General features: G+C 36.8%; 1 protein-coding gene across 3 annotated transcripts in view; it reads left to right on the forward strand.

Annotated features, from left to right (window-relative positions):
• Window positions 1-19,392, forward strand: part of CDK14 (cyclin dependent kinase 14) — a 319,525-nt gene that overhangs the window by 233,779 nt on the left and 66,354 nt on the right. For all 3 annotated transcript variants that reach the window (XM_013367818.3, XM_021290955.2, XM_021290954.2), the window contains 2 exons: window positions 14,936-15,075; window positions 19,142-19,288. In XM_013367818.3, coding sequence (XP_013223272.1) covers window positions 14,936-15,075; window positions 19,142-19,257 — 256 coding nt within the window. In that variant the 3' untranslated portion in view covers window positions 19,258-19,288. The remainder of the gene's footprint in view (window positions 1-14,935; window positions 15,076-19,141; window positions 19,289-19,392) is intronic.

The raw sequence follows: 19,392 nt of genomic DNA on the forward strand, positions 1-19,392 counted from the left end.
TTCCAACTCAACACATTGCCACTCATCATTACCCTTTGCCTATGGTTTGTCAGCCAGTTTTCAGTCTCTGGAATAGCATATCACATCCCAGCCCTTTGGAATTTGTCCCCAGAGCAGGAGTTTTCGGAGAAACTGCATCAAACCTTATCTCTTGTTGCTTTGTTCCACCGATGTTTAAGTCACTTTTAAAAAATAATAAATGTATCTGATGTCTTTTTCGTTAGTCATCTCTTCTTTTGGTTGCCACCTTGTTTTAGATTTTTCCCTAAAACTAATTTTGCTTCCATATTGCCTATATTTTGTTTCTGTTGTCTGTATTTTCTTCTCTATTGTGTGTCAATGCCCTGCAAAATATTTGCCAGGATTCTTCTCCTTACTTGAAAACCAGAAAGGAAGCCTGTTTATATGTTTCTTTAAGTCTAGTAAAATGCTTTGGAATGCAGAGCAAAATTAGCTAATGTTACGGTAACTTATCTACAGTAATAAGCCCGTAAAAATAAATGAGAAAAGAGAATCAACCTTTTTGTGTAGACTTCCTGAAAAGACTTTTAAAAGGTGCCTTACATTTGTTCGCTGTCCTTACAATTCCCTAAGAATTCCTAAAGATATTGAGACATATATCAGATAGACATGTTTATTTGGTGTTTCCACGTATGATTTTTTTTCAAAGTATGTTCTTCATTAACTTCTTGAGTACTTACTGATCAACTCTTTTCAGATGTTTTCTGTTGTTCTTTTTCCATATTAATTTCTACATGGCAACATTTTATTAATTTCTCAGAATTATGCTTTTGGTAGTCTTTTACTCAGATGTTGCCATAGTGTTTGTGTTCATTTCTTGGTTTGAAGTCTAATACTTTCTTATTGGAGGCACCACGCATCATTATATCCTCACATTCCTAATTCTATCCTCCTGCTAGAGTTCTGTACCATTGGCCTCTGTGATGAAATCTTCTCCAGATAATGACATTGCTGACAAAACTGAGTCTCTGAGGTGTGTTTTAAAGATATTTGTCTGAGGAACTGAAGACATACTGCGAAGGCAGTAATATAAGTGAAGTAGACCTTACTGATGAGTCTCTCATTATTTACATGTGGCTGTTACAGGCGAGAGTTTTCCAATGTGAGAGCCAAAATGATGGGCAGCTTAAGAACTGGGCTGGAATTCAAAAGTGCCAGGTGCTAAGTAACTGTCATTACTGGCTTGATATTTTCCACTGCTTTTTGTCATGTATCGTGAATAATTTTTCTTTAACTAAACAGCTCCTTTGATTCTCAGGTTCTCAGAAATATATATGATTTTGGAAGATGGTGCAGGCAGGCAATAAGTGTAATAATATAAATAATGCTACTGAGTTTTGTCACCTCTGCAAATAGTTTAAACCAATCCTCAAACCCATGCCGTTTGGCCCTGTTGCTAGCCAAAGACTTACAGACGGTAGTTAAGGTTTCTGTAGTGGTACGAACGTCACAGAGTGTCTTTACCTTAGACAAATACTTACTTTACTGACTTTTATGTTGATTTGATGTGGGTTTTTCAGCATAATTTTGACCACCAGCTTTTCTGTGGTAGGATGGCAATCGTAGGTATTTGGATGTTGCCATTTGTGAGAATCTCTTGTCATAGTCTCCCAAAATTAATCACGATTTTGTCAAGAAAATCTTAATTTGTTCCTTTCCTCTGTTTCTGGCTGTGGCACTTCACGTATCTGCCTTCAGATTTCTGGCTTCTTTCCTGCCATATAGGACAGAGAAACAAGAATTTTTGCTTTTTCATGTACTTTGTTTGAATTAGTGATGCAGAAACACATGGCATTGTAGGAGACAAGTGAAAACAGCGATTTGTTTCAAAACTTGAAGTTATTTGCTAGCCAAACAGTTTTCATAATTAAATTTAGCGATTTTTTTCAATAAATAACCTAGCTTAAAAAGTTGAAGCTTTTATTTGAGCATTTGTGAAAGATGCTGGATGTGGGCAGATCATCATGTATATAATTTCAGTGCCTGCTTGACCTGAATGTCAAAATGGAAAGATAGGAGACAATAATCCTTGCTGATGCATTGAAATGGAGAGGTTAGATTGCACATCTTCAGCAATACCCTGTGAATAACGAGCCTCGGCGCAGGGCTGGTGCACCTGTCATTGCTGGAGGGCAAAGAGGCAAGTGGTTCCAAAGGGAACTGACCTTTTTCTTTCAGGCACTGAGTCAATCCCATATCCTAAGGCACACATTCTGCGTTAAAAATATTATAACTCTCCTGGTATTATGCCTAACAACAGACTCTGGTGAGAATCTATGGAAAAAAAACAAACCAAAACAACATAACATAAAATGATGGTGATGGTGGTTTGTGTATTGTTTTTAATTAAGCCTTTGTAGTAAATATATTCTGTAATTTTGAAAGACATCACTAAAACAGCTAAGTTCTTCTCTGATAAATTTAATTGAAGTTTAAAATAAAATTCTGAAATGTTCTTTGTCTGATTTAGCAGCTTGCTGGATGCCAAAATGTAAATGACAATGTTTATCACTTAATGTGATTCACAAAAAACCTGCATCCTTTTAAATAATGTAATGGATAATACAGTGTATATCCATTGTCTGCTGCCTCAACTGAATTTATATCTGTAAGATCTGATTTACAAATAGCAACTTTCTGTTAAATTATTCACATCTCATAATAATTGATCTTACACAGTAGATCTTATGCTGGAGCATATTTGATCATAAATTCAATGAAAGCAGCCACCATTTTTGTGATGTTTGTCCAGCTAAACCCTTCAGTGAATAAAACAATAAAGATGCCAGCTGTGTTTGTTTTATGATCACTGCTGCAATAGGAGGCTGTAAATACAAATGAATAAAAGCTCTTATTTTATGTGTTGGATTTATAAACTCAGACTCTTACTGCAAAAAAAATAAATTGAAAAAATACGATTTTTACTTCTATCACATTCTCATAAATGTAATATTTGCTTTTTTTTTCTTGTTGTTTAGGAATCCAGAATAGTTTTTAAATATTACTGTTGTTTGGACACAGCCTTACTAAATCCAATGAAATTATTAAAAATAGATGAAACTTATACTTTTCTCTCTGACACCCTTGCAAGCTAAGAATGGACCATTGCCTTCTTTGGTTAGATTGTATAGAAATCTTAAAGCTCTGTTTACTGCTGTGTACTGTTAGTAGTGTGCCTCACTAATTTCACCACCCTGACATAAAAAATCATGCTCTGGATTATTATTGGCCTTCCTTCAGCATTATGACTTTTGTAGAATAATGTTATATTCCTTTTATTTCTTTCATATTTGATCCTTAAAGTGCCCTTGAGTCAAGCTTTATTCTGCAGCCATGAGGGCATGAATCTTCCCTGAGATGCTGACAGACAGTGTTTGGTGAATCTCATTTTTCTGTCAGGTACAGCCTATGTGTCTGCTGCTAACTAAAGCAGATCCAGGACTGTCTTCTGGCCCTGGGGCCATGTAGCAGACCTTGGCTGCAGCTGCTCTAAGTAGCACCTGGGCATGCACCTCCTGAGGGCTTTGTGTGGTCCCCATGCAGCTGTGAGCGCAATCATTATTTTTGGGGTGTTGACTCTTAGTTTTTTAATCCAAAATTTCCAGACTAGCATAAGACCAACGCTTCAGACCATAAGAACTGTATTTTCTAGCATAAGATTGAAGGTAATATATTGCGGGCCCTGCTTGTAGGAGGCTGGTACAAGCTGCCTTTTGGGAATGGTCCGTGGCATGGGTTGTTCCCTGAACTGTGTCTAGGAGTGGTTTTGGAAAATACTAGTTGGCATGGGCCAAAATAATTCAGGGGGCAATGTGGAAACTCAGTAGCTGAGTGGTCAGGTGCTCTCCCTAGCCCAGCTTAATTAGGCAATACAGACTTAACAGGGTCTTACTATTCCCTGCCCTTGCACACTTGAGCATATTCCCCATGAAGTTTTTGCTCTTACTGTAGTTCTAACATCCTTTGTCATCTAGGCCTGGAGCCTTAGGGACGTTTATCTTTCCTTTCCAATCCCATGCATCCAGACTGCGATATACATCTAGCAATTTCTTTTTCTTTCCAGCTTTTTCACTATACTTTTTTTCCTTCCCCAACCAACTCTGTCACATGATTGATTATCATAATATACTTCTGATGTCCTCTCCTGACCAATGCCCTTCTTCAGATCATATAAAAAGCAACCAGTGAATTCAGTGTATTTTTTTGTGGATTGTTTAGTTCCCCTCCCAGTGCTGGCTGTTTCACTTCATCATTTTTGGGCTCCTTCTTATTCTTTTCAAAATCCTCCATAATTATGCCTCTTCCTCTCTTCCTTCACAAATCCATAGATTTGCTCCTATTCCCAATTCTTAATGTCAGTGATCCCTTACTCATGTTTAGGCCTTCTCCTGTCCTCCTTTCTGGGAATCAGATGGGCTTGTGCTCAGATAGTGCATTACCAGTTGATTGTGTTTTTTTTTTCTCCAGGCTTCTTCTCAGTTTGGAACCTTCTAGGACTAGTCCTTGTCTGCCTCAAATGCCTGCTTTCACAGAAGTTTAATATCCATTTAGGACCCTAAAATGGGACCCAGATGTTTATTTACCTGCCTATCCTGCTTTGGTGACAGTGTGCATGACCAGATGTGTTGCAATGCACCATAGATTTCAGAATTCCATGTGTGCAAAATCTTTTGAAAATCCACCTGCTTATTTTGGGTCATTAGAAGTGGCCCAAGTTCTACTGGCAGTCAGTATTTAGTGATAGCTGCTTCTTTAGGAAATCTGACCTTTAGTGGTCACTCCTACAGAAAACAATTAGAAAGCCAATTTCTGAATGTCAGATAGCACTGCATCCTCAGACTTACATGAGTACAAACACTTAAATTCTGCATATTTCAAAAACTGATAGCTAAAGTACATAGAATTTGTGGTTTGATCATTCATCTCCAACCTGTTTGTAGTTAAAAAGGTGTGAACTATTGTGTTAAGTGTGAGCAACTTTTAAGAAAGACACTTCAATACAGGTACGTGTGGATATGTAGTGTTTCACTTAAAAAAAATAATAAATAAATCAATGCAAAATCATGTTGTTTTCTCCAAATCACATACTGGAGATAGATCACCATTTTCTCCTTCTACAATGGTCTCTGTGCCAGAGAAACCCTTGAATCATTAGCCTTGGTTTTTTTATCCTGTTCCAGTTCAAATTCAAATTCAGAGTTCTTTTGATTGGCACAAACATATTTGTCACTTAACAAGTATTACTGCTGTTGGTATCAGGCACTGGATTTTCATTCTCCCTACTGGAAGATGACCTACTGTATACACCTCCCTTGATGTAAAGAGGAGTGGTGTGTGAAATCACAAGAGTGAATTTGGAGTAGGAATGGCACCTTCTGCACTACGATGCTGGAGTGAATGTGGCATCCTATCCTGTGTTCTCTTCTAACGTCATCTGAACTGGGCACCTGGGGGTCATGGAGCTGCACTAGTTCTGTATTTTATAAGTCTGTTCTAAGTATATAAGCATAATAATGCATGATAAGTATTTTTGGCTGCATAGCTTTCAATATATTGCCCATATGCTCTCGTTATAAAAATCTTGATCTCCTCCTCTCAATGTTTAATACTTCTGTGTCATTTCCCTGTCATGTCTTAGCTTAGGAGCAGAGTTGCAAAAGGATCAGGATGTCTTTTGTATGCAATTGCATTAGGTTCAGCCAGGCAACTCGTATGCATGAAGCTAAACACGTGCATATGCCTGGGGTCTGTCCTCCTGAGCTTTCTAGGCTTGGGGCATTCTCTCTGCCTCCAAATCTCTATCCACCTTTAATGAGCTGTATAAATAAATACAAAGTACTCCTGTTCGTTCCATATCCATAAATGTATATTTTATTAACTGAGAGGTATACAATAATAGAAAAGATCAGCCCCATCCAATGTTTAAGGGGGCTGTGGGAGGACACAACAAGTAGTTGCTTCCAAGTGGTCGATGGATCTGAGGCCCTGACAGGACAGATTTGTAGGTTACCTGTGATAAATGATCTTGGGCTTCACTGATTAAAGCGAGGTCAGCCTTGTTGGGGCACTGCCTGCTTGCTGCAACATTGCAGCAAATTTTTGTTGAACTACTGTGCAAACAGACCAGTTCTTATTTACATTGGAATGAAATCAAGACTTCTCAAACCTGAGATGATAAAATATCAGACAAAAGGACAGACATTTATAAGGCAGAGCTAATGTTTATTTACTAGAACTTAGTTCTGTCTTATTTTGGTTTTAGTTTTCAAAAGACAATAGGTCCAAAAAGAGAGTTGGTTTCTCTTTCTGTAGTCATTTCGTAAGGGAAAATAGGAGAAATTTTGTTTACTGCCCTAGAAGCTGCACCCACTGACAAATTTGAAATTCAGAGTTTGGTTGTTTTTTCTTTGGGGTATTTTCTGCTTAGATTTCTTTGGAGAGAGACAATCCAGGTTGTCGAGGGTGAGAGAAGGAAGAGCAGAAAGCTTTGACTGGATTGTGTGCCAAAGGTTTATTTCAGCTATTTCTACGTTGGGGGGATAGGGGGGTGGGTTATTCTCTCATTTTCTTTGGGTTGTGTCCAGCCAGTGTGGAAATATATATGTGAAGAAATAATGCTATGGAATGTTAACTTTGCTGCCGTATTTTCTTCCTTTTATCATGCCCCAAGATTCAGTGAAGTTGATATAAATTCACCATGCCTTCTTTTAAAAAGCATAACAAAAAGGCATTCTTCCTTCAAGAGTCAGACTGTAAAAGGTGATTTTCTTTCACTCAGTTTGGTTTAAGCCTGTAAAAAGCATTAAGTGAAAAATCTGATATATTTGTTAGGGCATTTATTGCATTACTAACTTATATTTTCATTTCTCAGTGAAAGGTTTATAGAGAACATAAACCTTGAAGAGTTTTTGTTCAGGATTAAAGATATATTTTCTCAATTTTTTGGTGAAATAATAGCTCATAAAATGGTTGGGGTGTTAGTAATTATTTTTAGCTCTATTTATTTTCCAAGGATATTTTGTTCAACTTGCTGAGTTGCACAAAGAAGGCCTCTAAAAGACTGCTCTCCTTGGTCAGAAGATTCATGCCCTTTAAAGAATTTCAAAATAATCAAAAGCTTCTGATTACATGTAGCCACCATGTTGTTGTTCTTCATTAATTACACTTACAGCAAGCAAAGATCTTCCAGTAAACTATAAACCTACCATATTCACTAGTAGTCTGTTGTGGTGCAAGTAACACCCTATGTCTCCCATAGTTAACATCTTTAATACTAAGCTAATTGGGATGCTGAAAGAATTAAAATAGCTGATTATTGGTGACTTGTAAAATCAAAAAGAAGTAATTGCTAAATTCTTTCTAGGGCAAAATGGTAAGGTGTGTTCTGATTAAAATTTCTTAGGAATTACTTTTTCTGGGAAATATCTGTATCTGAGAGAAACTGCTGAAAGCTGAGTGAAATAATGTGAAATGCTTCAGGTGTTCTTTTAGTTTAAATAATTAGTTGTGGTTTTAAACAGTATCAGAACACTGTACCCAGCAGTCATACTGCCTGGAATTTCACAGGCTCAGAATTCCAAGGAATTAAGAAAGTTATGTGATCATATCACAGAAAGCCACATTCTCAATAGCTTAAATTATGTTGTCACTGGACATATATTGTATATTTGCGGTTCAAATAGGCTTATTTTTCTTTTTCTTGTCTTTAATGTCTGCCATGCAGACACCATAGTTCTTGCTTCATTTCACTCTCCAGCATATATTATCCTGGCAAAGAGATACGTAGTATCAAATGTAAACCTTATTCTGTATAGAAGAAGTGGGGGAAATATCTGTAATGTTGTCAATGAACAACATTGGCTTTGTGCCCTAAGCTCTCAATAGTTGGCACTGAGTTTCTTTGGGAGGTTTCATACCCCAGCCTATTTATTCTGAGGCATCAGAGCAAGTGCTGGCCTGGGTGTGTCAGCCTATAGAGGGGCAAAACCTGGGATACTGTTATGTCTGTAAATTGACGGATTCACTTTAAGCTTAACATTTAAAGCTCAAATCAACCAAATTAAATTTTTAGAGCTGTGTTCTATAAGGGTGTTAACGTTGTGCTTCCTATATGAGCAAACCTTTCAAGCTGGATACCTCAAGCAGTGATGTGTTATAGAAATACAGTAATACATCCAAAACAGACACTAAAACACATCAAATCTAGTGCAGAAAGAGCCAGGGAGAAACAGACTCATATCTAAGTATCTAAGTTTTTGTCTTGACTTACATTCAGCGATGGCATATACAAATGATTTTGTGATCTGGTCATGCCTGAGCTTAATGACCATTATCAAATGTGAATTGCTGTGAGAGGTTGGATCACTTCATTGTCTAGCTGAGATGTGACCAAACGGAGTCTGTGAAGCTTCAAGTGACTTGTGAGCAATTTATGTATCTTACTTCTCCAGTCTGAGAAGTTCAGGAGCTGCCACTATAATTATGATTTACCCACAGTGTCAGTAGATTCTTTTAAAAATTTACAAAGTGCACAAAAATTATATACCTAGAGGTAAAGCTATAGTAATTAAAATAGAAAACAAAACAACTAGTTGCCTATATTATTAGAACCTTCGTTTGTTACATTTTATTTTTTTTCATGAAATGCTGTTTGCCTTGGCTGCTTTCCAGCTAATGGCATATGTGCAAATGTCAAGTGAGAATTAGTTCAGATAGGTCAGGGTTATTATTACCTTTCTGGAATGCACTAAATGAATGTGTCTACACAGCTTTCCAGATGGGGCTCTGACCTCTTTTGCATCACTGGTAAAAGCAATACCAAACACTGATACTTTTAGATCTGTGCAGTATCAGTTAATAGTTATCATTTATTGTCACAGCTTTTATTTTAATAATAAACATTTAGACCACCTTTTCAGTACTTCCATAGATAAGACTGCTGATGCTGTGGTATGGTAATATCATTAAACAGGATCAAAGTAATTTCTAAATTTCCAAAGGGATCATTTTGTACACCCTTACGGAAATCCTGAAGGTTTGAAGACTGTGGAGTGCAGTGTTGTGCAGGAGCACAGATGCTGGGAGGGCTATAATCGTGTTAGTGTGGGATTTGCCCCAGCTGAGCTCATCGAAGATGCCCGAGCAGGATGCTGCACTGATGTGGCAATCTTGCTTCTACTGTGGTACTGAGCTAGAGGAGTACAATGGAAGCGATGATCTAGGGAGCCTGGTAACTGTTCTTTCCCACCTTACATGTGTAGAGAGCTCAATGTTTCTGAATCTAAACTGCTGCCAGCACCCCAATTTGGGAAGAACAAGAGGGGCACTGGGTGTTTGGAGACATGCCTCTCCTGCAGAATGTGCACAACCCAGCACAGCGTTAGGACTGCTGTTTTGCAGCCCCACGCAGGTGTGGGGGCAATCCCAGCACCGAAGTGTGCTTCCCGTGCCTCTGTTTAACTGTAGTGTTCACTATATAGTTTGCCTTGAAGTACCTCTATGCTGTGCTGTAGAGCAAATTCTGTATTTTGTGATTGATCAACAACAAGGTAAACCCTGCTTCAGTGAGCCTTCAAAAGCTTTTGTCTCTCTTTGTTCATCAGTTTTAGTCCTCAGTACCCTTTGTGTAAAACACTGAGAAAAATGTTAACGTCTTTACTCCGTTAGATTCTTGTCTTGAGGTGCCACTTTATGCCTTCATCTGTATCAAAAGCTAAAAGCATCGCATCAAAACTTGCATTTACTTGTTGTGGTGGTTTCGTAATGGCTAAATAAACTCTACAACAGCTCCATGGAGGCACACCAGGCGCGTTAGGGAAGAAGCTTCTGCATGCTGGAGCTGGCACGTCAGGTCTTTGAAGACAGTAGGTGTTCTCTGCACGGCTGTAGCAACAGAAAAGGCTGTTGATATTTAGTAAAAAGGAAACGTTACTTAAGGTAGGCCCTGCTCTGATTTGTGTGCTGCTTAGCTGCTGCTAGTAGGGTCGCGCATGTATTCAGAGGTGCAAGCTGTCACGGCACGTGAGGGCACATCCATATCAGCTGGTCAGAAGATAATGAATTTACAAAGAAAACATTAGCTAAAATATATGGGATTCTGGCACTGAGTTTTGTGTCAGAGCTCAGGAGGGGCCTAAAGCCTCGGACGAGGGGAAAACACTGCTATCCTCAAGCAGACGTGGGTGAAAATGGGGAATATGGCTTTTGTGGTAGTATGATGGTAGGTGAGATGCCACAGGGGCTGCCCAGGAGCCCTGTTGCTGAAGAGAGCACGGTGTCCTCTGCAAAACGAGCTTTGAGGGTTACCATACAGCCTGTCTGATTTGCACCAAAATGTGATTTTTTTTGTTTATTCTCTTCTTGCCATTAAACCTCAAACTCTGCCAAATAGTGTGGTTGTTTGGGTTAACTGTGGTTTTGCCTTTCAGCACATCAGGTTGCAAGGGATTACCTAGAATAAAGAAGCACAGCTGAGATTTCCAAAGGGAATTAGGTGCCTCACTCCTCTAGGCCATGCTGTAAACGCCAGTTAAAAAATGAATTTATGATACACTGCAAGAGTTGTATCTTCACATGGAAAATATGCACAGTAAATTATTTTTGCTTTGGGAAGTGTTTACCTCATGCTGTTAGGAGTATATAGATAGTATATTATCTCCATTTGTTTTAATGCCCATTTCTCTTAATTATTAATGTGAATTTGAGCTGCCTTCTTCATTGCATTTAAAAGCAAATCACCCCAAGTTCAGAAGTTCACTGCACATGCCCCAAACTTTTTTTTTTTTTCTCAAGAACTTAAACCAAACTTCAGTAATCTTAGTCGTGTTCTGCTTGACCAAATACTGACCTTCCTCTGCAGTAGAAAGACTTTTAAGCCTGTTTTCTAAAATTAAATCAAATTCTTGTAATCCAATGAGATTTACAACTGCTCAAGTCTAGTCAGATTCAAATATGTTTAAAGTGAGACATTCATATGGTGTTTGTTTTTCTTGAGCTAAGACCATACATAGCGTTTGGTATTAAGTTGAAAATCAATGTGTTTCACAAATGTCATCAAACTAGGTCTGTAAAAATATTCCCAATATTTCTCAAAAAAAAAAAATCTACGTATTATTTAATACTCATACCCACAGGTTTCTCTGTATTCTGTTGTATGCCACATTTTCTGAAAGTATGTATGCTGTCATGGCAAGTAACTATTCTTCAGTGATTAGTGTGACAGTAAGTGAAGCGTGAATATTGAAACTTGCCATATCATGCATGCCAAGTTCCTATACGGCCCAACTGCTGTGAGACAAAACATGCTATTGAGTTTTAGACACAAAGCCATATTGTATGAAATTCCATCCTGTCACATACTGAAGGAGGTGTATTTAAAAATAAAATATCTTTTTTTCTTTAGTTCCTTTTGTTAAATTTCCTGTACTAGATACTTAACTAAACCCCATCAGAAAATTTGTCCCTATTGAGGAATCATGTTTCAAACTGACATCAGACAAATTGTTAATGTCTTAAGGAGGCTATTTTAAAGAGATTGTTGGGTAAGGAAAAAGAAAAAAAAAAAAAAAAAAAGAAACAAAACCAAATGTTCTGATTTTCCAGACCACTGAGGTTATGCACTAAATGGGTTTCTCCAAACAATTCCAGTACAGTAGATATAATTTAAATAATTGATCATACAGTGCATTTTTCATAAGTAAAAGAATAGCTTGCTCTCAAAGCAGCAAAATTAGTCATGCATTCCACTAAGGCATCAGTTTTAAGACTGACAACCTTAGACACACACATGCATATGCCTTTTGCAGTGTCCACTGATTTCCAGTAGTGACCTTCATGGAAGACATGGGTTTTAGAGAATAATTGCTGAGCAAAGCTCTGTAAACAAGGCTGGAACTTTGATGCAGAAATTTAAAGATGCAGCTGAACCTAGCTAAAACTGATAATTCAATCCATGAGTTACTTGGATGATTTTCTTTGGCCTCTGTTGCACAGGAGGTGAGACTTGATCATTATGGTCCCTTCTGAGTTTATAATCTATAAATACTTGGGAACATAATGTCAATAATGTAGCAACTGGAATCTTCAAAGCACTGTGTAAACGCTTAACATCCCCCCCTGCCAGCACTACTCAGAGTATTATCAGGTCAGGTAAATGTAATAATTATAGCAGATTAAACTATTTTTGCAGGTTGTGCAGTGAATTTGGTCTGTTTTTTTTATTTGCTAGTTACGAAAAACAGTTATATTTTTGACTGATTTATTCATAGTTATTTCAGTAGTCCATGTGGTTATGTTGCAGCCCTAGATATTTTTGTTTGGTTTATATTGTATTAATGTATAATCTGCTGATTATTTGGTATTTACCTTTGGCTTCTTGATTGATCTTCATAAACTAGTATCTTTTCTGTTTTTAAACTGGGAGGATAACTTTGGCTTCCTAAACTGTTACTATTTAAAATATTTTCAATTTATATTCGTTAATCAGATTTTCTTGCTAAAAAAAATCTTAGCAGTGTGCCAGGTGAGTGGGTGACCATTAATACAGTCAAAATGTCAGCACAACTGGGTTCAGCAACACCGAGGAACTAGGGTGTCTTCCTCCATAATTTCATATGCAATTCAGAATTCATTACCATTTGAATGTTCTTTTCTTATTCTTTGCATCATTTAGTTATCACCTTCACTACACTAATGGATTAGCTAAGGAATGGTACAGCTCTTATATTGCAGGGTAATCTTCAACTACTCATATAAGTAACCTCATTTTTCTGACTTAACAGTAGCTTTCATTCAAGACAGAGCAACTTTACTATGGCTTCTAAAAAGAAGGCAGCTACCTTCCTGAGGAAAAAAAAAGTACATTGGTGAAATTATTTGCCAGGACCTCTGAAAAAATAGTTGGTGCAGGTAGGATTAGAACACAAGGCAGACCTCGCAGACTCAGTTATCACCTGTCCATGGGAATTTTGGATGTGTAGAATTAATATTAATTCTCCCTGAACATTTACCCCTCCTTTTCCTTTTCTTTGTTAAGAATAGCCTTTTCTCCTGGTATTTGTAATGAACTTTTCTGTAATTTTCACAAAAGCTTAATGAAACATTTTCTACAATCTGGTAGTTTAAGGAGTTTGGAGTTAAACTAATTTAAAATCTAATTTGTAGGCAAAGACTGTTTCATTCAAGATACCTTTATTTTGTCATGAACTGAAAATGAAAACAAAAAAAAGGATGCCCATCAGAAACAGTGGAGTTTGGCATCTGTTTAACCTGGAGTGGCAATTCCAAATCCTAATGCTGGGAATTCTGTAAAATTATAGCTGTTGGGAAATCATATCCTAAAGTGGTCAGCAATTCATCCCAGAATTCATCATTTCTGAACATATATCCTGCCAGTTCTCAAGAAGAGATCAGATAGGCACAGTGTTTAAAAAAATCGTATCTAGTGTACAGTTGCTAGAAATTAAAAAGACAGCCAGTGGCATATTTTTTTGAATTGTTACAAGTATCAGCATATCATACACGTGCCAGCACATAATTTAGCAGAGGTGGTTTTGACTTTTAATTTTATTTTTTTTTTCTTCACACTGAGTGTAGTCTGGCCATGGACAAAAAGTTGTGTCTATGACGTTTGTGACTTAAAGTTCTCACTGTAATAACAATATTTTTTTTCATTTTATGTTTTCAGTGTTATCTGTTCTTTGTTGTAGAGATAGTTTTCACCTGTGCATACACTGATCCTTATAAATTATACCGTGTCAGCCCAACATTGAGTACATGAAAACAGAAGAGTAACTCTGTTTAATCCATTGTCCTTGAATGGTTTCCTAGAAAGTCAGCTTAAGATGAACAAAAATAAGCATTTGCATGAAACATTCTCTATCATTATTGATTTTAGCAAATAACACCATCTTTCAAATACTGCAATATTTTGGACTGTGGTCTACTGTATCTGTTTCAGGAAACCAGTGCGTTGAAAAACGGGAGACCTTTTGTACACTTTGGCATTTTACCTCATAAGAGATCTTTACTGAGCAAAGACATGGCCGAACTTGCAAAGTTACCTGCTATTAATAGCAACACGATGTCAACAACATCCAACACCTCTTTTCTGTCTACATATTTCTAAAGTTTGCTGGCTTTGGAAGTTTAGGAGGCAGCTGTAGGTTACTAGAGCCAAGCTGCATCTTGCTGATTACTGCTTTACTCTCTACTCTCCAAATCGGTTATTTTCTTACAATATTCCCAAGCATATAGCTCCCAGTAAAACAATGAATTTTCTCAGAATTCCCTTGGTAGCATAGAAAAGATAATGAACTCAGACTTTAACGTTTGCATTTCATTAACACCTAGTGAAGAGTCAGCCCCCTGCTATGTGAAGATACGAAAAAATAAGAAGTCAGTACTTCCCAAAAGAAAAATGCCTTTCTGAAACATGATGCATATGTCACATGCTAAGAGTCATTGGATCTTAAAATTTGATACTTTGCAAAGTTGTATGAATACTGCTGTTATTTTAAGCTTGGATTTCATGGGTTTAGACAGTAATAACCATTTCTTTCCAGCGCTGTACATTTTCAGTCTGTCAGTATGCTCCAATAAAACGTAACTGGAAGAATCAAAACAGTTGTTTGCAAGATGCTGTTGTTCATGATCCTTTAGTGTACTGGGTGGGAGTTATGTGAAATGATGTATCTGTATGCTCTGTATTTGTAAAATTTGTATGAATTTTGAGCTGTCAATCCACTAATAATTCTTTGATACCATAACCTGAGGAATATCTTTTCTGGTAGTGCTCCCAGACTGTCTTTATCCTGTTGAGCAAGACTCAGTGTTTCAACTGTGCTGATTGCAGACGGAATTAGTAAACAGAATAATGAGATTATTTTTCAGAAAAACCTTCTTGTTTGTGTTTCAGGCTGAGCTGTGTGAATCACGCAGAAGATCTAGCTTCCAAACTACTCCAGTGTTTCCCAAAGAACAGATTGTCAGCACAGGCAGCCCTGAGCCATGAGTATTTCAGTGATCTGCCCCCACGGCTATGGGAATTAACTGATAGTGAGTATGACCACCTCCAAATCGATTAAGAACAAAGACACTAGTTCATACAGATGCATGTGTGTATGCTAACCCTCACATGCAGATGGCTTCGTGGACATAGACAGCCACACACAAAATATGTGAATACAATTGTGTGGCTTGAAATTATATAGTTAGTTTGACATAGGAAAAAAATTGACTTTTTTTTATTCTGCTATCTCTGCTCTGCAGTCTGCAGCCAGCTATCTTTGTATTTGATTGTGTGTGCAGCCAAGAGAATTATCTGAATTGTCATAAAGCAAAAGGAAAAATACAATTTACATATTTAGTACTTTTCACTTTTTAACGTGCAGCACTTCTTAACTAGCTGCAGAATACAGGATAAAAATCCAGCCGTGTGATTCACAGAATCTTGATCTGTTATAACAGTAACCTTTAAGAAACGACTCGGCATTCAGATGTCTGAGAAACACAAGGTAGACAATCAGTTAATTTGCTGAATTAGACCGTTTAAGAAGAGGGTGGCAGATGATACGATTAACTAAGAACACTTTCAGTATTTGCATACATCTTTTTATTTCGTTCATTAAACAAAATACATTCCACTTGACTTGGAAAAATTGTTCCTATCATCATGCGTGCTGTCAATTATCATTTTAATAACTGTGAATAATTTGTATCATACCTGTCCATACCCTTTTCCATTGTTGAAAGCACACTACTATTTGTTCCGGGGAAAAATATTATCATGCATGATATTTTTGATTCAGAGATGGTTCTGTTATTAAAAATAAGTTACACAGGGGAATAACAATCAGCATTTTGCTTTAATTCAGTGTGGTAAAGAGAAGCATGCTTGCATTAGAACAATGTACATTATTTTCTGCTTTCAAACATACATCCACTAGCAAAAGACCTAAATCCAGTACTCCGAGGCAAGGGTTCAGAGATGGAACCATGGCACGTGTGTGTTTAACTATGGCTGATTTTAAAGTCTGCTTGTTAAACTGAGTTCCCTTTCTGAATATAAATCCACAATAGATTCTGTTTACATCAGTGTCATTGTGAAAACTTCTGTTTATCTTTCCCAACCTTGCCAGCCATCGTAGTCACATTTTGAGCTGGTTCTGTGGCCTGGCTGCCCAAGCGTCCTACTCCCAACTCTGCTCTGAAGCGCACTCTCCCTTTTGCAGAATATGAATGTTAAAATCAAACTAGCACCATTAGTTTTTGTCCATCACTGGCTCTGTTGTAGAATGTGTCCTTGCTCTGCAAGAAGAGTCCAAGTTTCTTCTTCTGCCTTGCTAATCCACCAGTCAGTTTGGTGACTGTAGTACTTTAAAAAGCTGAAAATGCAGAAGACGTGGAATAAATTATGGCGGCTGCTGAAAGTCTGCCTTTGCTGGAACTGATGCAAAGAGATTCATTTCTTCGAGACTAATGAAACATCAAGAATGCCAGTTCATTTATCCTTTTTTCCACTAAATGGAAAACAAAAATCACTCTGCAGTGGTGACATCTCAATCCTTCTAACTGTGTGATTTAGTCTAGCCAGGATTTTGAATTCTGAATTCTGCAGTAGTACTTTTCTGTTAATATGGACTTATTACCCACTTGCCACTTAGTTTATCAGTCAGTGGCTAAATCCAGTTCTATCAGTGAAGTAAATGCCTACACATTATCACTCTGCAGCAGGCTGCCAACAGAGACAGTCTTGTCCTAGTCATTAACAAGCACAATGTATGCAGAACACCAGAGGGGAATTAAAACCACAAAAAATACCTCAGGGTGGTATTTTTAATATGAGAATTTAATTTGTAATTTCACAGATTAAGAATTTTGGCTGCATTAATCCTTTTATCAGCTCACAGCAGGTTATTTGCAGAAGCATAACCATAAGGCGATATTCATTGGCAGAAACACGTCTTTGCATAACGTTAAACATCAGGAGCAGTGAAACCTTTTGAAGGGGGGAGAATAAAGATGAAAAATCATTATATTTTAAAGCAAGGTTCTTCTAAATGCCTCCAGTAAAATTTTGAGTTACAGAAAGACTATTTCTGTGTCTAGTAGATAATCATTATGAAGCATAAATCCAGATGCAAGAAAGGACAATCCCAGTATCAAATACTACAATCGTTTCTGTTTAGTATGATTTGGATATACTTGTAAACATATTTACAAAACAAAGAAGTCATATACTTTGGAGAGTTGGGAAAATGTTAACTGTGTAGCCAAATTACCAATTTTTGTGATTCTGGTTTTCTGGGCTAATATTTTGCTTTGGGAAGGACTTGGTATTGATAATTAATTAAATGTAGGTATAAATGCATCGAGACTTTATGCACAACAGGACTATGTGTACAGACAAAATCTACTGCCTCCTAATCAAGACAGTAATGTGACTTTACAAATCTCTGATGTATTTATCATGGACTATGTTTCAGGATTTAGCATTAAAAGCCAGGAAAAGCCTCCCAGGTGTGAAGGAAGAAAGAGAGAGAGGGAAAAATATTGTTTCTTTGAAATGACAGTATTTCACAGAAGTATGCTGTCTCTGTCTTTGCAAAAGTCAAAAAGTGTTTCACTTTCTCTTCTTGTTATGACTTTAGTACTATGTGTGTATACTCTATGTAATAGTTTACAGGATAACATTTTGGTCTTGTGTTCTATTCTAAAAAGATGTGCAAAATGAGTTTACGTGAGAAGCAAAATTTTGATTTTTGATTCAGTTTGCTTTCTAGTCAAGGCATCATTTCAACTGAATTAGAAATTCAGTTTCCAGATAAGCTCTGTCTACCATCTAGACACTTTCAGTTTTAAAAAATATTACACTAAAAGGTAAGAGTTGTGCAATTCTGCTAAAAAAATATTGTCTGGGAATACAATACAGTTGATGAAGAAACACAGCCTTCATTCATCTCAGACCTGGGCAGTAATTGTCAGAGTAACTGTTTTTACTAAATATGTGTACTTGTTATTTTCTATTGGCAAAACACACACACAAAGAAAAAAAACGAACAAAAAACCCCACAAATCATTCCTTCTCCTTTTCTGCTTTGATATTTGAGAGCTCATGTTGATTAATTTGCATAGAATATATGCTGCTCATAATGTATATTATCTAGGACAGTGGAATATCAAATGCAAGTTGAGATGTCAAAAAATACAGTGGGAAGATCTTGTGCATAAAACAATAGCTGGGTCTTTTAAATGCATTCACTTTTACAAATAAAAGAGTAACTCCAAAATCTTAACATCTATTCTAGTTGTTATTGTGAAAACTAGGAAAACTGTTCTAGCCCTCATCAGTTCTTTAAACAGTTTATTACCATTTCCTCATGCAATCATGCAGTGACAGCTCTCCAAGAATATTTTTGTATGGACATTTGTTTTCAGAAGGTAGTAGAAGTCAGTGATTTTTCCCCACCAAGCATCCTAAGTAAAAATTATTTTTGTATCATCAGTGTGTGAGTCCTTAACCATTTTCAGTTTGATCCCTGTGATTATTATCATGTTTACTAATAATTACGTGGAAATCTTCAAAGTTTTTTTAGCTCATGCAAAAGGAGGTTGTTTTATGTAAAAGCTTTTTGAGTTGTTCCTGTATTTTTATCAAGCCTAGTTAATTTAATAGTTAATAAAATGAAGTAAAACAAAATATCTCAACTAGCACCAGGATTTTGGAGATGTAATATGTGATGTCACTGAAAAACCTTGCTGCATTTCTTCATTTTCTTACTTATTTCTAAATGCTGCCAGAAAGGAAATTTTAAAACAGAAAATATGAACTATATAGCAGTGCAAGAACAAGCAAGCACACATACACACACCCTGGAAATAGTCTTTTCTTTCAGAGGGGTGCAACTGAGAATGTTTGCATCGTACATCTTCTATCGTAATGAATGCAGGTTCTTTCCATTTGGAATTTTTACAGTCCTTACTTGTATGAAGAGGTATTATATGTAAAAGCTGTATGTATTTACTCAGTGTTGTGTTTGCCATATATGCTAACTAGTTATTTTTAAATTGCTACTTTTGTGGAAAAAATGGAAGTTTCTAAACTGACGCTCTCTTTTTGCAGTGTCTTCTATTTTTACTGTTCCGAATGTAAGATTACAGCCAGAGACTGGAGAAAGCATGAGAGTCTTTGGAAAAAACAATAGTTATGGCAAAGGTGTATCAAACAGCAAACATTGAAGAGTACCCATGTTCACAACAGGTAATGCAGGTAAGACATGATTATTGGAAGGTATATCTTTGAAAATACTGTTTACTTCAGATCTCTTCAGAGAAACAAAATATAAAATTCAGCTACATGTTTCTTTAATTGCT

The sequence above is a fragment of the Columba livia genome, chromosome 2 (genome assembly GCF_036013475.1).
Source record: "Columba livia isolate bColLiv1 breed racing homer chromosome 2, bColLiv1.pat.W.v2, whole genome shotgun sequence".
Taxonomy (NCBI): Eukaryota; Metazoa; Chordata; class Aves; order Columbiformes; family Columbidae; genus Columba; species Columba livia.